General features: G+C 36.3%; 1 protein-coding gene and 1 non-coding gene across 3 annotated transcripts in view; one reads left to right on the top strand and one right to left on the bottom strand.

Moving 5' to 3' along the window:
- The window catches only part of UGGT2 (UDP-glucose glycoprotein glucosyltransferase 2), a 66,343-nt gene that overhangs the window by 18,879 nt on the left and 28,598 nt on the right, over window positions 1–18,866 (bottom strand). The window contains exons 13-25 of one of the 2 annotated variants that reach the window (XM_015851550.3): window positions 18,334–18,453; window positions 17,103–17,188; window positions 15,823–15,958; window positions 13,835–13,966; window positions 12,397–12,561; window positions 11,824–11,947; window positions 11,633–11,731; window positions 8,806–8,900; window positions 7,700–7,906; window positions 6,715–6,846; window positions 5,640–5,767; window positions 4,417–4,512; window positions 3,086–3,191 (exon numbers count right to left, since the gene is read on the bottom strand). In XM_015851550.3, the coding sequence (XP_015707036.2) occupies window positions 3,086–3,191; window positions 4,417–4,512; window positions 5,640–5,767; window positions 6,715–6,846; window positions 7,700–7,906; window positions 8,806–8,900; window positions 11,633–11,731; window positions 11,824–11,947; window positions 12,397–12,561; window positions 13,835–13,966; window positions 15,823–15,958; window positions 17,103–17,188; window positions 18,334–18,453 (1,626 nt within the window). The remainder of the gene's footprint in view (window positions 1–3,085; window positions 3,192–4,416; window positions 4,513–5,639; window positions 5,768–6,714; window positions 6,847–7,699; window positions 7,907–8,805; window positions 8,901–11,632; window positions 11,732–11,823; window positions 11,948–12,396; window positions 12,562–13,834; window positions 13,967–15,822; window positions 15,959–17,102; window positions 17,189–18,333; window positions 18,454–18,866) is intronic. The other variant, XM_015851551.3, reaches the window with a different exon arrangement.
- Window positions 10,497–10,569, top strand: TRNAF-GAA (transfer RNA phenylalanine (anticodon GAA)). Its single transcript has one exon. It is a non-coding gene; the product is annotated as a tRNA-Phe (tRNA).

Genomic DNA, 18,866 nt, shown 5'->3' with positions numbered 1-18,866 from the left:
TATGGATACCACTAAGGCTAACATCACTATAACGGTAAGTAAATTGGGAAGCAAGCTAGATAACAGCTTCCTTAAATTGCTCTTATATAAAAGGTAATATTTTTCTTTCTTTAGCTCAGCCCATAGCTACACATTCTTAGCTATGGTGATACAGCTTTACACGGACCAAACACTGCTCACAGTTTGTCACCTTCATCCTTTGTGTCACCTGTATCCCATCACTGAAAAGCTACTGAGCAAAAAACTAAGCCTAGGAAATGGCACAAAGGTGAGAAAAAGGGAAGAAACAAATGAGAACCTCAACAGCACTAATACTCAGTATTTGTAACTTGAAAGACCTCTTAAGGTTAACAAATGAATCTAGCATGGATAAAGCTCTGGTACCTCTTCTCAGACAGAGGGAGCTTGAGGAATAATTTCAGGTCAAAATAAGGTTTAAGATTTATTACAGATGTTGCCTGATATGTGCTTTAAAAAACAGCAAGTCACGATAGTAAGAATAAATTAATTAAGCAGCAAGTACCAAGGAAAATTATTTCACAGTCAGTAAACAAAAGGAAACTGGAAATCCTCTTATGGCAAAGTATTAAAAGGGTTCAGTCTGTTTACTTGAATTAAGTAATTTGGATTTTTTTTTTTTTCCAGAGAATACTTCTTGCTGTAACAATTGGCCAAGTTATTTAAGTTTATCTGTCTTGAAATTGATGTAAGCCCAAGTTTTATTTAGTGCATGAAGTCACTTTGCAAAGTGCTTACAGTCAGTTATAACCACAACTCATCTGAGACGCATTAAGCCGCTAAACCACAATTATTCGATTGACCACTTGAAACTGTGTGTGAACTTCAACTTAATGTGAAGCATCTATACTGAAAATAAAATCTTACAATAGAATCTTCAGTAGAACTGATGAAATTATCAGAAGATGAATACGTAACGCTTGGAGCTGAATTACAATCTGCAGTTCCAAGTCTGAGTTTAACAGTCAGATTAATTAACCACTGGAAATGCTCAGCAAGAACTGTGATCCGCACTTCACCACTTGGCAATATATAAATTAGGATTAGATTGGAAAAATGATTTATGCTTCAAACGTTAACTGATCATAAGAAGGTCCTCTGATCTGTCTGATAATAGGAAACCAGACCAGATTATCGAAGGGGTTCCCTTCAGAGACTTCTCCTTACCTCTAGGATGGAGTAAGAATTTCTCCTTGAAGACAAACGAGCAAAGGAAAGAAGGTAAAAAAATAACTGACAGGAAAAAAGAAAAAGGTGATTTTTTCTCCTCACTTTACCAATGCCTTTTTCTTTAGCAACTACAGTTGCTTGAAGACAAAAGGAATAGTAGAATTGTAACATTTTGTACTGCTGAAGCCAAGCTGTAAGGCTAGAGGACAGTCCAGTGGCACCGTGTGTAATATTTTTTCCAGCTGTTTTTGGTGAACCTCGACAAAAACTACCCATTTTGAATTAATTTTTAGAAGAAACAACTTCCACTTTTTTTCACATCACCTTTGGGAACACTTTCATAAGTTGAGGACAAGTCAACTCTTCCATGTATTCTTCTCAGAACTGGTGAGGTCTGACCCCAGTAAAGCTAAGTCTGGTGTTTAAAATTCTGCTATGACTGCTATCTTGTCTGGAAATGTTTAGTGCTGAAACATATGATGAAAGCAAAACAGTGCTTATATGGAAAGTTCTGCCTGTCTCCCTCTGGAAAGGACAAACAGCAGTTCTTAAGATACAGCTTACTATACATTAATGCAATAAAAGAAACAAACAAAAAACCATCTCCATACAAACATTTCTGAATTGTTTAGCTTCAGTAGCACTGTATTATGTTTTCTGAAGGGTTGGCTTCCCGAATATGACAACAGCTTGTATGAACCAAGTATCATCAAGTACAATAGCTGAAGAGCTTGGTAACCCATGGGAGTCATTTGCCTAGACAAGCATTAAGGGAGACACTGCTTGTTAGGGAACCTGCTGCATTATGAGAAATGGAGGCCTCTGATTCAAGCTACAAGAACCTCGAGGCCACTTACTATACAAAAGACTTCTGATGTCAAAAGACTCCATTCTGCCCAACTGGAGAGAGTTTCCAGTCAACTCCAAAACTTTGAAACATTTTCATTTCGTAGTATCAACATTTAATTGTAACTGAGAATGGTGAAATAAAAGATCTGAGTCTAGAGAAAAACGAGTCTCAAAACAAACAGAGGTACTGTAATATCAGAATTTCATGAAATCTTAAAATGTTTCACTTTGCTTCATTATTACGTACAAAGACTGACTTTAAGCTTCAACATTCCATACCAAATTCACAATAAGATATAAAAATGGGAGCAAGAAAGTAAAGTAAGAATTTATGAAACTTCCATAATTATTGCACAGAAAAAGATAAAACAGGACACAGCAAAAATTAAGTTACAGGCTTCAGAACTCTAACGGACTATAAAGTGAAGAGAAATTTACATTTTTATGGAAAACTATAAAGGGACTGAGGTGGAATGATATTCTGCAGCTAGTGAAAGAAGAAAACCATTTTAGGAGCTATGTTTTTAGGACAGTTTTTCCTCGGATGATCAATAGCTACACACAATGGAAGTCTTCTAGATATACCTGGTAGCATTAATCAACTGAGAAATACTCTTTCAAGAGCTGAAAGGTTTACAGTCCAATCTCCTTATGATGACATTACGGGTCAGATTTAGACCACCTCATTTAGGTACCTTGGAAAACTGAGGTGATTTGGTTTAATGGAAAAAAATATATGCCTCTTAGGATGTTGAAATGGGAGGTCCTTTCCCTCTATGTAACACAGATGACTTTGTCCTTTCCTCCTATTCACTATAAAGACCATTTATGGACTCACTTCTAAGGGGGACTGGTTTATGGGATATTGGAATTTTAATTACAAATAAGGTACTTAACAAGGATGAACTAGATCAACTCTGACCTTTAAGTATGAATTCAAATAAACTAACAGATACTTACTTAAAAATATCTAAATTTTGCTTGCCACTTTACTAAATTGAACATGGAAACAAGAAGTACAGATTAAAAGAAATGACCACCATCTTACAATCAGTAAATGAGCCATCTTCTGTGCTTCTCTTGTCAATGGATCGACAATAGCAATAACGTCATAGAATGGTTCATTCTCTTGGGGTTCCATTTTTACTACACTGTTGAAAACACGATTAACAAATAAGTGACATGAAGACTCTGAATTAATTTTCTAGAAATAGCATTAAAAAACCCCCCGCATTTTTAAGGCACTTTTTTGTAATATCAGAGATGCTTTAGATTTCACTGCTTATGAAAACATTTTCCTCATTTCAAACACCAATCACTTTTGCCCTCTGTGATATCACTAAAAAAGGCCAAATATGAACTCTGATCATGGTTCTCGTGCCAATGCCCTTTTGTACCTGTCTTTACTCCAGAAGATTGGCTTCAGCTATGCTTAGATAAAAAACAGGTACTATTAGTATCCCACAGATGTAAATTATACTGTTTTAGATCTCATTCAGGTCCCCAGATGCTTTAAAGGCCAGGCTGGATGTGGCTTGGGGCAGCCTGGTTGAGTAGCTGGTGACCCTGCCCATGGCAGGGGTGTTGAAACTGGATGATCTTGGAGGTCCTTTTCAACCCAGGCCATTCTAATATTTTATGATTCAATAACAATGACAGCCAAAGAAGGTGCTTCTGGCATACTCACTTGCTAAGCCCAGGATCAGATACACGAGGGTTCAATACACACACCAAAGTGCAGTAGTGGCACTGGTATGAAGTGGCCTAATGTCAATCTGTCAGCTGAAGACAGTCCGCTCATTTTCTTAGTAAGGAATCAGATGCCAATGAGCCACACAATTTGCATTTCAATGTAATCTAATTGCATTTTAGGATCAAGCTGAGAACAGGGATTAAGAGTGACACTGCTAATCCACAAATTGTTATGTAAGTATGAGCATGTGTGTATTAGCCTTGCCAATGGTAATCAGAACGAGTGGAATAGACTGGAGTTTTCCACTTTGATGAAGAACAGTGAGGGCTCACTGACTTCTGATCTGTGAAGTTAATTCTAACATTTCAGTAAATGCAAAGTATGTACTCCAATCTTTCTAACTCCAGATCAGAACTTCTATTCACACAGATTGTTATCTCTCTTCAATAAAGGTTAAGGCTGGAAAACCATTAGGTATTACTAACTCATCTATTAAGAGAGGTAAAAACATATGATGCTAGGATAGATGAATAGCTTGTTCACACAGACACACAACCAATAACTTTTGAAACTGACATGCTTATTCACATTTCTAAATGTAATAATAATTCTAATGTAATAATCAGAACATTTTAATTTTAATATAGAAATACTGTAAGTGCATTGTAATGACAGACAGAACTTACCTGTGCTGTTCTCTAAGTAATTTAGCATCTTGTCTTGTCTCTGTTTTAGGCAAAGACGACAGCAGAGCATCTATTTTCATAATCAAATCACTGCCACTGTATTAAATAAGGCACATAAATAAGGTACATACATTTTGCAAAGAGTTTCATCGCAAAGGGAGTAAAACATTCGGATTTTAGTGCATGTCTGTCTAAATAATGCTTATTAAAATGAAGCAATATAGAATTACCAGAATTCACATTCAGGTCCGCAATTTGCATACCATAATCTACTGATATTTACAGCTCTTTATTCCTCATCTTATTACTTTTCTCTATGACAACACCTAGATACAGACATAACTGAAGACAATTTCCAGTTTACTTACCCAGATCTTTGACATTTTTTTTCATTTCTTACTGGAATTTCTTTAGATATCTCAGCGGTTCTATTTCAGCCCCACTGAACATTTAATCACATTTGATTACATGTTTTGCCTCTCACTACTCAACTCCTTGAAAATTCTAACTCTTCTCGGTTTTTGTGGTACTTATTTGCTCAGTTACGCCGGTGCTTCTAAATAGCAGAAATGATGCTCAGACACAGTAATGCAATACGCATTTCTCCATAGTTGTCGTGGAAAAATAACATGATTTTTCTCTCTTCTTTGAACGCAAATCAGATGATTAGATTAGAAGCTGGCTAGAAGCCAATTGTACCCGTTCAATCAACAGATGTGTGAATACTGCCTAGCAGGGTATCAAAGCACTGCATTTGTCCTTGCCTCTACAGGCTCCTTTTCTAATGACTCTCAAAGACAATGTACTTTCTTACTTCAAATATCAACATTCATACATTTCTGTGTTTTTAAGATGCACTCGATTTTATTACGCTTATTACTATTCATTGTAATCATCTTTAAGTGACCAAAAGGTGGTAGGAATTGTTTACAGGAAAAAGGTTAGAAGGAAAACGCTAAAAAGAAAACAAGGAATCATCAAAATTGTCTCCATAAATGTACATGGATGCTAAGAGGACAGCAAATGCATAATACAAAGCAGCAAACACTAAGTGCAGATATAGTGTATATGTAAGTATACAGTACGAAAAGTACAACTGCTATGTATTTGAATCTCTGTTCATATTCCATGGGCAAAAGGATTATGAAATTGTTACCATCAATAAACAAAGCACGTTATTGTATGTTTGGCCAATAAGCCCTCAAAACCCCCCAAAACTTTACCTTTTAGTATTGACTCCCATCTCTTTGACAACTGCTTTAATCTTCTCTGCTGAGGTACTGTATGTTATTTGTTCTAACAAATTAAAGTCTTCTGACTGGAATTCATTTTCACCTAAAGGACCCAGTATCTTGGAGAAAAAAATGATGTTATTGAGCACAGGATCTTCTAATACTGTAAGCAAAAATATATTAAGATTTTAAGTGAACACAAAATATTCAATACACATATTGTGTATATATAGGTATATATATACCTATATATATATATATATAATACTGTGGTATTTCAAGTAACATCTCAGAAGCCATTTAAGGATGTACAAGAGCAGGTAAGTACACAGATCAAAATGTTTCCAGTAATGAGATACCAGCATATCATTTTTGTTGTTTTTTTCCCTAATGGTGGAGTAATAAAATAGAAAAGACTTAAGAAGCAATTTATACAAAAGCGTATTTGTACTGCAGGGCATTGACTGCCACTAGCAAATACTGTTGAACCTAGCACTCTATTCTCAATCACAGTCAATTTATAGCCAAACTGCAGTAAAGGCTATTGATTTCAGAAAACACATACTAAAAATTTAAAGGCCAAAAAGTATTATGCTTGAATATTAAGACTATAGAACAATGTAATGCTTACTAACATTTTTTTTTCTTTCCTACAACAGAAGAGTTTGGAATTACTACTTTAATCAATGCAACTTTATTTTGATCATAAGTTTATCCTGCGCCAATTGTGTGAAATACAAGTAACGTAAGGATCAATATTTACTCCTAAGCATCATTAATAATACATCAAACTCCTATTCATAGGATTTTGTCACTTATTTAATCAGATTTTCCCTAAAAGAGGTGTGGGCATGACATAAGTACATAGTACCGTCAATGGGATGGAACTAATAAACTAATAATAGGAAGGAAGCAAATAAGACATGAAACAAGACAAATACTCATAATGATCCCTAACAACAGGCTGCAAAAGTGGGAAATTAATACCTTGCATTTTCTGAAACTGGAATTCCAGGAAATAAAAAGTAACCACAAAGAGATTGAGAGATGACAATTCCGCTCTTACCCTGCCATTGCTCACAACAGCTATTTGTCCAGGAAGCAGCTTAAGAACCTCCTGACAGAACATCTGGTGGGTTTTAATTATATCCAGTCCTAAAGTGTTATACTTCTTCTCAAAAGCATCATCATTCTTTCCCTAAGGCAAAAGTAAAGTATGAGACTGTGAAATGATTCAGCAAAACTACATTTCCTAACAGCTGAAGCAAGCAAGGAGAACTTCCAGCTATGTGGCAACTAAAAATCAAAATAAAACAACCACCTCAGCTTCAATTTAAGTATATGTCATTGGTTCAGAGCCACAGCCTCCCAACTGGTTGGTGGGCAAATTTTACCCTCCAGCAACCACATGAGAGGAAAGCCGAGCCCAAAGTTAAACACTTTCTCTAAGATCCAGCACACAGCTGCATAAAAACTAACACTCTGAATTAACCCTTGAAATGCACTATCATCTGCAGGTAAAAAGCATAAAGAACACTTGACTCTAAAAACTAACACCTGTTTTAACATGTTTGTTTGATACAGCTTAAACATAGAATGGAATCATAAGATGGTCTGTGTTGGAAGGGACCTCAAGGATCACCATGTTTCAGCCCCCCATCACAGGCAGCGCCACCAGCCTCCAGATCTGGCACTAGACCAGGTGTTGCCCAGGGCCCCATCCAACCTGGCTTAATTCTGAACCCTTAATTCTTGAAAAACATTAAAACGTTAACTTTAATGAAGAGCAAGCTTTGAAATAATGATGAAAATTAAACCATTTTAGTCTCAGTAATCCAGTACCCATTCTCTACTTCCCAGTACTCTCATATTTTCTTCCTTTACCAGAGAGAAACTGCCCATTCCTCATCACATGAAGGATGTCAAAAAGCACTGAATCCGCTGACCCAAAAACTGTGAGGCTTAACATAGCTCCTCTCAACTGTACAGCCTTACAAGAATAAAACCATTTGAAACAAAACAGAAAGTAGCCCATTTTAGTTTGCACTCACTGGGAGGAGGATTTTAACAATGTTAGTTCCAGCAGCAAGGGATTTTGCTGTCTCTTCCTTTGTGAGTTTACTTAGGAAACTTTTCAAGCTCCTGTTGCTTTGTGTTAGAAAAGCTGTCAAAATTCCTCTTGCAATGGCTGTGTTATCTTCCTTTATTTTTGATGAAGGATTGTTCAAAACCCCAATTCGTACGTGACTGCTTGTTTTCTGCAATGAAAAACATGGAATTATGCACAATTTTACAGTCCCGTCTGCTGTTACTAAATGCGTGCATATTTATTATAATGCCCTTCGTGTGAAACGTCTTTACTATTTAACTTTTTGGAACAATTTGTCTTTAGAAAATATACTGGAGTACCTAATTCAGAACTTCAACTATCAGCAAAGGTGCTATTAATAAGGACTTACCTATTCTGAGACACATTTTAAATATAAGACTACTTTTTTTTTTTTTTTCTGATAAAATAATGACCTTTTAGCATTATGCAGGGTACAAATGGATGTCCATTTACAGACTTCAGGCTTGGTTTTGTAGATGTGCTTTCTTCAATTTTTTTTCAAAAACATATCAAACTGAGCCCAGAATAGATACAAGGTTAATTTATCCACTTATCACTTAATCAGCAGGAAACTCTTCCACTTGCTAAACTAACTGATGGCACTTAAATCTTAGTACGAGACTGATGACCCGAGGATAGGACCAGGTACCGTCACTACCTGAAGAAAAGGGACTCCATTACACTCCACTGTAATGAAGAATATAAAACTGAGGAATGAATCAGGTGGTTGTCAACAGAATTAAACTGCGAAATTGCAATGTCAGCCCTTGATAAAGAGGTTTCAAACAGAGAAGGGTGCTCTCCCTCACTTGCAGAAGGACAAGCTGGGCATCATGCCATGTTATAAGATGCACAGCAAGCCAATGAAGGCGTCATCCTTCTCCTCAACTTAATGCTGCTGCAGCTGGCCTTGCCCCCCACAATGCAGCAAGTACATTCAGATGCTGGAGACTCTTCCAGCCAAGATATTGCTTGTTTTTTCAAATTAAGTTAAAATACATTAGTCCTTTTCAAAATAATACCACGATACATGAGCCAGAGACTCACCAGGTGTTTCAAGGCATTAGAAAGCAGTTGTCTCCCAGACGGCTTATCAAAATCAGCAATAATCCAGACAGTAACAGCATATAATGCACCCTCATCTGAAAAGTAAAAATAATCTTGCTTTACGTTCTAGAGAATCTTCTCACGAATAACAAACAATGAATTAATCTGTTCAAGATTTTGAAGGCTCAGTGTATTTGACTGCTAACTGTAAGACTTCAACTGTAACTATCTGATGTGGCATATCAAATAGAAATAAAATTCTTAGGAAGAACTTCACTACGTTAACACCAGAGTTTAAGAAGCATTTGGACAACACTCAGACATAGGGTTTGAACTTGCAATAGTACTGTGTGGGACTATGATGTGGCCTTGACCATCCTTGAGGGGCCTTTCAAAGTTGGCATATTCTGCAAATATGAAATGGTCATTAAGAGTTGATCTGTTCCTATACACTGAAACACAATGGTCCTAAAGAGTAAGCTAGCTTCATTTAACAAGTTCCATTTTATCAGAGGTTTGACATAAACCTGTGGAGGAGTTCGGTCATATAGTCAGACATGAAAATAATTAAGTAGTTATAAGAAAGATGTAAGAAAGCATAAGTTTGGCCATTCATATTCCCCAATAGTAAAGGGAAAGTCCTTCAAAAGCAGGGTAAAATTACTGCATCTGGGCACAAATGGGTCTCTATCAAATACAGCCCAAAGACATTAAACTATAACACAGATGTATATTCAGAAAATTTTCCTTTTCCTTGTCTACACATGCCTGTTCTTTGTTCTTCACTGAGGAGCAATGATTCACAAAGAGCATTAACAAAATTATCTCTAGAAGAAGAGAGTCTGCGCAGGTTTAATGTATGTTCCCTAAATGGTAAAAGTAGACATGAGAGGGGAATTTCACAAGGTTCTAGTGAGATTCTAGGAAGAAGCTCTGGTTAAGGTTTGTTCGAGTCTGGAAAAACACAATGGCAACAGAGATTGGAAATGTAACCTTCAGCTTATAGTTAATGGGATTTACATGAGATCTAAATCCTTGAAATGAGCCTACAGACTGAAAGCCAGTCATCATTTATAGCCAACTCACACATCCCTCTGCTTTTAGATGGAGAATCAAAGAGAGTCAAATACATTTATTCTAAAGAAATATTAAATACATTTCTGAAAGTGGAGCAGGTAAAAACTATGTTAATATTCCCTAAATAATTACTGAAAGAATAACACTTTGCTAACAGAAATATTCTGTCCCATGATGGGATAATGTAAAAACACCCAGTGTAACTCAGAGGGAAAGTACTTGCAAATACAACACATCAAAATGTTTTAACTGTACAAAACCCTGTGGGTTTTAGGAAGATAAAATGTACAAGTGACCATCCATCAGAATACTTCTTTTTTTTCCTTTGCTATAGAAACACAAATCTTCAAATACTGACATTTAACAACCTAACTAGAGGCAAAATAAGTAGGAAATAATAAATAAAATCAATCATCATTAAACTACAGAAATGCATAATTTGCATATAGATATTACAAAGAATTCTAGTCTTCATATACTGTAAATAAGAGTAGCCTGAAAACTGAATATGCTCTTTAAAATCTAAAGTAACAGCAAGTTGTTATCATTTATGTTTACAGCATTAGGAGAGAATTTGGCTCCTAAAAGGAGATAGTTGAGACATTAAACTGTAAGCCGAAATAGCTCAGTTGGGAGAGCGTTAGACTGAAGATCTAAAGGTCCCTGGTTCAATCCCGGGTTTCGGCAGAACATTTTATAGAACAAATCTTTCCAGAAGCAGCAGTAAAGCAAGAGGTGATTCAATCCGACCCTTTGTTTGGCTTCACTCAGGGTAGATATCATGCCCGACCAGTCTGGCGGTCTTCTATGATAGAGCGATTATGCATCAGTTGCCCAGGGAAGCCCAACAGATGTTGTCATCTTCCTGGACTTCTTTAAGACCTCTGACAATGCTCCCACAGCATTTTCTTATCTTTAGTTGGAGAGATTTGGATTTGAAGGGTTGACTGATCAATGGATGATAACTTAGCTGATGGCTGCAGCCAGAGTTGCGGTCAGTGGCTTAATACCCAGGTAGGGAGGCCAGTGATGAGTGGCATCTTTTTCAGGGACCTGTCTTGGGTGGCCAGCATTGTGAGGGATGTGACTGTCCTCCTCTATTTTGCCCTTGTGAGGCCTTGTCTGGAGTACTGCATTCAGCTCTGGAGCTCACAACAAAAGACAGGCATGGAGCTTTTATGATGGATCCAGAGGAGGGCTTCAAAGATGATCAAGAGGGACTGAAGCACCTCTCGCATAAAGACAGGCTGAGGGAGCTGAGCTTCTGTTCAGTCTGGAGAAGAAAAGGCTACAGAGAGACCTCACTGCGACCTTTCAGTACTTTAAAGGGGTTTATAAAGAAGATGGAGTGCCTTTTTTTTTTTTTTTTTGCATGGTCAGACAGTGATAGGATCAGTGATAACAGATTTAGACTAAAAGAGGTTAGATGTTTGGTGGAATGTTTTTACTGAGAACATGGCGAGGCACTGAAACATGTTGTCCAGAAATGCTATGGATGGAGCATCCCTAGAAGCTGGATGGGGCATTGAGCAGCCTGGTCTAGTGGGCGGCAACCTCATCCAAGGCAGGGGAATTGGATGATATTTAAGGGCTCTTCCAACCCAAGCCATTCCCTTATCCATATTGGGATATTTTTCTATTTGCTTGGCATCTTTGGGACACTTATTTACTTGGGATATTTCACTGGCAAATTTAATCAGTTTGTAACATCCATATACATAACATATGCGTGCAGACAAAATTAACGTACCCTTTTTTGTTAAATACTTCATACTATCTGAAATTACAGCACTTTTATCTTGTGAGTCCAAAAAGGAGAAAGTAGAGAAGTCTTGTACATCAAATGGAACTGAAAAATGTAAAATACGACTTGTTAGACTTAAAAAAGGAAAATAATAATAAACATAATAATAATAATAATAAGCTGAGAAAAGTAGTTACCAGATGTAGATCTGAAATGTAGGTATCTTCTTTCTGATCCAAGAATACTGGGGTTTATATGAGAAACGACATTGTTCTGATCCATAAGAAAATCTATTGCATTTATATGATCATTTAACAAACCCTGTGTTAAAAGGGGAAAAAAACCGAACAAACAGAAATCAGTACTCTGACGGTTTGAGGACAAACAAAGAAGACCACACATTTATTATCATCATTCAGCAGAGTTTAAAGCATCTATAAAAGTTATGGGCAGCTTCCAGTCAATAACGTATCACACAGGGAGTAATTCAAAATATCAGATGCACATTTTCCAAAGAACAACTGCAACATGCTCTCAGTTTCTGGTTGAAAAATTCCACGTGACTTGAATAAGCTCAGTTGTTCCTTATATCTATATAATCTAAACACACTGTTTCAAAATAATGACCGTAAATTTATATCACAACGTAATTTCAGCTTTCATATTGTTAATTCTAAACCACCTCATTGTAAAAAAAACCCGCAGTCTACAAGCATGACTTAAATTGCCAAATAACTCATCTTGCATTCATTCAGAAGTTTTAAACATACCATGAACACTGCCCTCTGGAAGAACCCACTGGCATCAATAATTCTCTGAAGAATAACAGCCTCTAACTCTGCAGCATTCATCTCTTCTCTGTTGAAGGGCACACCATTAAACAGAGCTTGAGGTAATGGACCCAGACCGGTCTTTTTATAAAAGGTTGCTCCTGCCTGAATATATCAGAAATATCACAGAATTAAATGGACTGTGGCTGACCACAGCAAGAAAAAAAAGCCAGTATTAAGAGACAGCAAACTCAAATCTCTCGGAACTGTTTGTTGTCACAGATTTTCATGAGTAGCACGGACAACATGGGAACTGTTTGGAAACAAACAGGACATGCTGCACTCATCTCCAAAACAGAATGACAAAATATTTGCTTGACCTCTATATGGATTTAAAAATGTCTGCTTTTATCATCTTGCTGAGCAATATTATTTGATTTTGCTTAGTATTCTTAGCCAGTAACTTCTAAGAAAAAGCTTATGTTGATCCACCTCAAACTACGGTTGTATCAAAGCCCTTCTCCAAAGGAGGCATCCCAAAAATCCTCCAAAGGTTTTCACATTTAGAAGCTAAGCTTATTTGAAAGGCAAGTGCTCCCAAACTCAGTGAGAAAAATACAAATAAAAGCAGTAACAAAGTAATTCCCTCCCCTCCCCCCCCCCCAGGCTGTTATGGATGGCCACAAACTCTATGTAGTATCTGTGTCAGTCTTCCTGGTATTCCACTGTCCCCTCTCAGAACTTCACTGCAGTCTCATAGTCCCTGCTGTAGAGGGGGCTCAGTCCCTTTTTTTTCCTTTAATACTCAGTGTGGGAAACTAACCATAGCTAACCATAGTCAGGTCCTTCTAGGGCAGATGCATCCTAGTGAGGAATGACCTGACCAACGCAAATGACACCTTTTTTCTGTGGCTGCATAGATGTACCTTTTTTGAAGGGACATAACAGATGTTATTTAAGAAAAATTAAAAGCAAATGAATAAAGTGGATGATGTGTCAGAAACACATATGGTACATTACAGACTGCACAGTTGAAGATACATGAAGGAAAACAGTACCTACATATATTTTAGCAGAAAACCATCAACATAGTAAACTATAGATAAAACATATTTTCTGTAGCCTTTAAATGAAAATACATAGCTGTCCTTCCCAAAGGAAACTAACCTGAAATCACAACTAAAGGAACCAATGATTTGTGGAGAAGATGGGCTTCATTCAGCTCCTCACACAGTACAGACAGGTAAACAGTTCATTGAGAGTACAGAATACAGAAACCCTCTCAGCATTTCCACTGAAACTGATGGGTGACTGAAGAAAACTTTAACTCAAAGCTACCATATGTACTTGCTTTAATATTTAGTAACCTTCCAGCTTAGCAAATGTAGTGACTCAACTGTGTACTGCAATGTGTCTTACCATTCAGCTCTCAACATACCTTCCTCCCTTCATCATATTCAGAATGAACACCTAATATACTCTGAACATCAGCATGGGGGTATTCTCTTCTAAGAATATTTTTCACATGATTCACTGTTAGAACACCTCCATCTTTCACTTCATGGTACATCTGTAAAAATTAGAACAAAAAAAACCCCAAAAACCTGTAATAATAAAATCCATAAAAGAAAATAAAATAAATCTCATGTTTTTATAGTGCTGTAGTAATTTTTACATTGGTATAGTATTATAGTGCTTTAGATGCTGTACTGCAATCTTCACATTCCTTTAGTAATTACCACCGTCACACACACGCATGATTTTTCACTGTTCTGATTAAGCTACTTTTACATCCTTAGTTTAAATTTGAAGAGGCAAAGAAAGTGCACTTATGTGAGCTAAATGAAAAATGTTATTTCCCTCCACCGATGAGAAAAGGAATCTAAATTCTTAATCTACACAACCACCATTGGTTACCTGAATCTATATGGGATGAATTCAAGGTAATCAGTATTTTTTCCCTACACTCACTTACCTTACTATCTTATTTCATAACATGAGATTTCTTTACTTTACAAACACACAAAATAAACCTGAATGAGGAAATAATTCTTATTTCTTTTCAAATGAGATCAGTACAATCCATTTATCTCTACAGCTCAGTATCTCTGAGGTTTTATTTTACTGATTATTATTTTTGTCAACCTGTATTTATCATCTCCTACTTTTTATATTATGAAATTATGTGAAATGGAGACTGGAAATATGAAATAGAAAAAAAAACCCACATCCTTTTTAAACAACAACAAAAAAGCACTATGAAGTAATATTTTAGATGTGGTCATGGATAGCAGTCCTCACTGCGTTTCAGATCCTAACAATCGCAGGTACTTCTAGGTACTTCAATTCTTTTTATCTTTAGCTTTCTGAGTTTGTTTATGACATTAGAATCACAGAAAGGCTTGGATTGGAAGGGACCTCAAGGATGATCATGTTCCAACCCTCCCTGCTACAGCAGATCAAGCAGTAGGTCAGATTGTCCAGGGCCCCATCCAACCTGTCCTTGTTCTTAAACACCTCCAGATATGGGGCACCCACAACCCCTATGGGCGGCCTGTTCCAGCACCTCACTGCTCTCTCAGTAAAAAACTTCCCCCTGACATCTAACTTAAATGTCCCTTCCTTTCCTTTTAAAATTTAAAACCATTCCCCCTTGTCCTATTGCAATCTACTCGTGTAAAATGTTGATTTCTCTCCTGTTTATAAACTCCCTTTAATATTAGTTTCTAGGCACTGAACAGAAGAAAACTAAGTGTAGAAAAAGATATATATAGTATATTAATAGCATATTCTGTTTTTATTTTGCTTGAAGAGTCTTCACATAGACTGTTCATGTTATCACCCTACAGTCACCTCCTTTGTCTCTGAAATTGTATTCTCTACATCAATCCAAATCTTCTCAAACAGAAAACTGCATTTGTTTGTTAAACTGCAAGTCTGCAATATTTCCATGGTTTTGACACTCAAAAGCAGCCTAAGCATGACCAAGGACGACTCATCTTACTCTGCTGCAGTTTCAACACCATGGAATAACAAAGGTTTTCCAAAGCGTATAAAACCGCCAGAGCCAGTTTACAATGCATCTTCAAGAGATGCAGAACAGAGGCAGGTACATGACATTACCAAGAACAATACAAGATCCACAGTGCCATTTCCAAACTGTTCTATTTCTTCATATATGTAAGATATGCATCTCTTTCTTTACATTCTCCAAAGCAGCTCAAATGACATGAATGTTAGTTTCCAGAGAAGGTAAATATTCTTTTTTCAAGTAATTATGGGGCAAGGTAACACTATACACTTTTTAATAATTCGTTTCCACGTGAAGTAAATGCAAATGTATCATGTTGACATAAGGCAGCAAAATCCTAACTGTGCAGACAAGTAACCAATTAAAAAAATAGATTTCTTTTGAAATAAACTAACATTAATTATGCAGGTGGTGGCTTGAAAGGTGTCAGATTCCTCTGCAACATAATTAAAAGTTCGCCAAAGAGCTACTCCAGCATCTTCATTTCCATCAATTTCTTCTTCTGTATTTAAAATGAAAACAAATCCAATTCTATAAAGAAACAAAAGGATCGCACATTTTAAGAAAACATCAATATTATACACATTCTAGAACATGAACTTGAGGGGGAAACAGAAAAGTTTATGCATTGAAGGTTGCTAAACAGTCAGAAACTGTATCTAGGTCTGAAATCTTTGACCTCCAAATGTTTGAAAGACTGTGAAGATATTCAGGCAAAATACCCGGTTGATCTTTTCTTATGTAGGCAGCTCCTCTTGCAGACAGACTGGTATAAACTTTTCTTCTGTCTGACCCTGTTTGGCTGCTCTTGTGCTCTTTTTGTTGCAGGAAAGGCAAATCATGTTCAGTGACACGTTCTCCTCAGGGACTGAAGTAGTGACAGGGATGTACAGATAACATCTGCTGTGACTACTTTGTTTTTGGTCACCAAATAATGATAAAGAAATGCAGAAAAAAAGATCAGAACTAGTAAAAGTTTAAAGGGAACTCAAAAGTTTAGACCCTGCGATTCACTGGGGAAACAAAAGCTGTTTCATGGGAAGATTTTAAACACTTAACATAGGGTTCATCTTGCTGAACCTTGGACCTAGTTTGGGCACCCTCTCACAACCAAAGAAAACAGATGCTTCAAAGAACAATTTGTTTTCTCATAAAGCAGGCATCAGAACAGCTGGAAAGCATCTCCTTCCTCAGGGTGATTCCTTGTTCAGAGTTGGAGGACTAATTTCTTCTGAGGTCAATCTCAGAGTCTTCAGATGTTTTTAAAACAACAAAATTACATAAAGCAAACACAATTCAAAGAACTAAGACAAACAAACATTCTCAAATTGTGTTTTTACCAGTTATCTGCCTTCTTACAGGATATTCATTTTGCTCAGAATGCAATTTCAAATGGGCATCCACCAGTAGGAGTGCTTGAGAGCATAACTTTTTAACAAGTGTTTGCAGTACATCTGTCACACAGTCAGGTATGTAACCTCTTTTAACTTATTACCTTAAGAATTTGTAATACTTCACAGACTTAAGGAGAGCAGCATAAAAATAATGGCTTATGAGAATGTTGTGGCATTGGACTTCATTGGAATTCATGCCTTTGCCTAGTAGAACAGAAGATGAATAAAGGAAAGCAGCTTCCTTTTAAGCCTTTCCTTCAATACGTTCAGGTTTTGCTTACCGAAGTGGTACATTATGGTGATAGAATAATTCCACCAGTTTCATATAATCGCCTGTATCTTCTTGGACAGGATCAACAAAAAGTACCTAGTAAGAGAAAAGATATTACAGACCAATGTTTTTTCTTTATGCTAATTTCAGAGCTGTGCACTCCAACCATAAGTTGTAAGAAAACATTAAGAGCAAGAAAGAAGAAAACTTCAGAATTCATGAACTTGGAAGAAATACCAAGTCACTGTTTTATTTAATTATACTTAATTGAAAGGATTACACTTACTTGAAAGTAATAATTTCTATTGCTACTTGCATCTAACTCTCTTCAGTCATGAAAACCAAACTAAAACAAGTAAGCAGAATATGCTGACATAAGACTTTAAGTTAAAAAAGGAAGAAATTCTTCTCCCCTGCCTCACACAGACTTGTATTCACTGTTTCACTTGTTGAAGCTTGAGCTATAAAATAATCTTTTAGGCACATATCGAATCTAAAACTGAGATTTGTCTGCATGGATGGATTACACTTATACATATTTAATCACCACACTGGTACGTTATTTACCTGAATTTTGCATTCAAGTCTGATTTTCTTAGAGCAGCTAAAATGCAGTAAATTAATTTTAAAAAAATACTGGAACACTCCCTTCCCCTGAGATTAAAGTGAAATGATATGTTGTAGATTTCTGTGCTACAGCTGTTACATACAACTATACCAATAAGTAACTTCGAATACATATGCAATATACATTATACACAGCTTGTGCTTCATTACGAATGCATTTTGAATCATATTGTTTGTATTTTGGTTTTCTTTTAATGCACCAGCCTCCATAAAAATTCATTTTATATTTATTTTAAGTCTGCAATAGCTGCTTCCTTAAATAAGTCATACAGAATTAGGCAAAGAGAGGAAAAAGTAGGATACAGACCTCTATTATTAGTATGCCTTTGAACCTAATCTTTCCACACCTGAGCTCACCATCTCTAAAACAGACAATTCAGCACTATCTTTACTCAGTAGTGTTCTGTGAAGAAAATAAATTGATAATTGGGAATTATCTGTATGTAGCAAGGCAAAGTTCCTAATATAACAATGCCCAAGTCGAACACTGGAGAGTGTAAAAGGAAGAAAACTATTAATTATATTCAGAGGGGAAAAAAAAAAAAGAAATACTGAAATTTGGTTCCATTAGTGAGTAGAAACACTGTGCAAAAAATCAACCACTCCAAACTTACCAGATTATATAAATTGCGTCTAATCTGTGGTATAACTCCAGGAAATGTGGGTTTTAGCAGTTCCTGATAGCTTGCAGGCCATGTAACGTAGCTGCGGTCCTTTTCTATGTTATTAATCCACTAAAACATAAAAGCCAACCATTTAAAAAACACACATTATCTAATGGAGAAAATATGGATGTATAAGTCAAGCTGCACTGAAATACACAGAAAATCCAGAAAAAGTAGAATCACTCATCCTCTTGTTTTAATTAGCAACAGAAAATAGCTTGTAAAATTAATAGATCTTTTATTTTCAATAACACTTTGGGTTTTTTTGTTTGTTTGTTTGTTTTCCTTTTATTCTCAATATGTTATAAAATGTTATATGTTCTCAGTATGTTATACGAAAGGAAGAGGAAAAAAGATCCCCTGTGTTCTCTATCAAAATGTAAATAAAAACATTATTTCAAGTGTGGAAAGTATTTTTGCAACACAAAGGTCGTAACAGCTAATCAGGCAAACGAGTGTAACAGAACATAATCATACTGAAA

Source organism: Coturnix japonica, chromosome 1 (genome assembly GCF_054131305.1).
Source record: "Coturnix japonica strain WE chromosome 1, WE-NBRP24, whole genome shotgun sequence".
In the NCBI taxonomy this organism is placed as follows: domain Eukaryota; kingdom Metazoa; phylum Chordata; class Aves; order Galliformes; family Phasianidae; genus Coturnix; species Coturnix japonica.
Note: the sequence above shows the minus strand (reverse complement) of the source record. Positions and strands in the feature narration are given on the sequence as shown.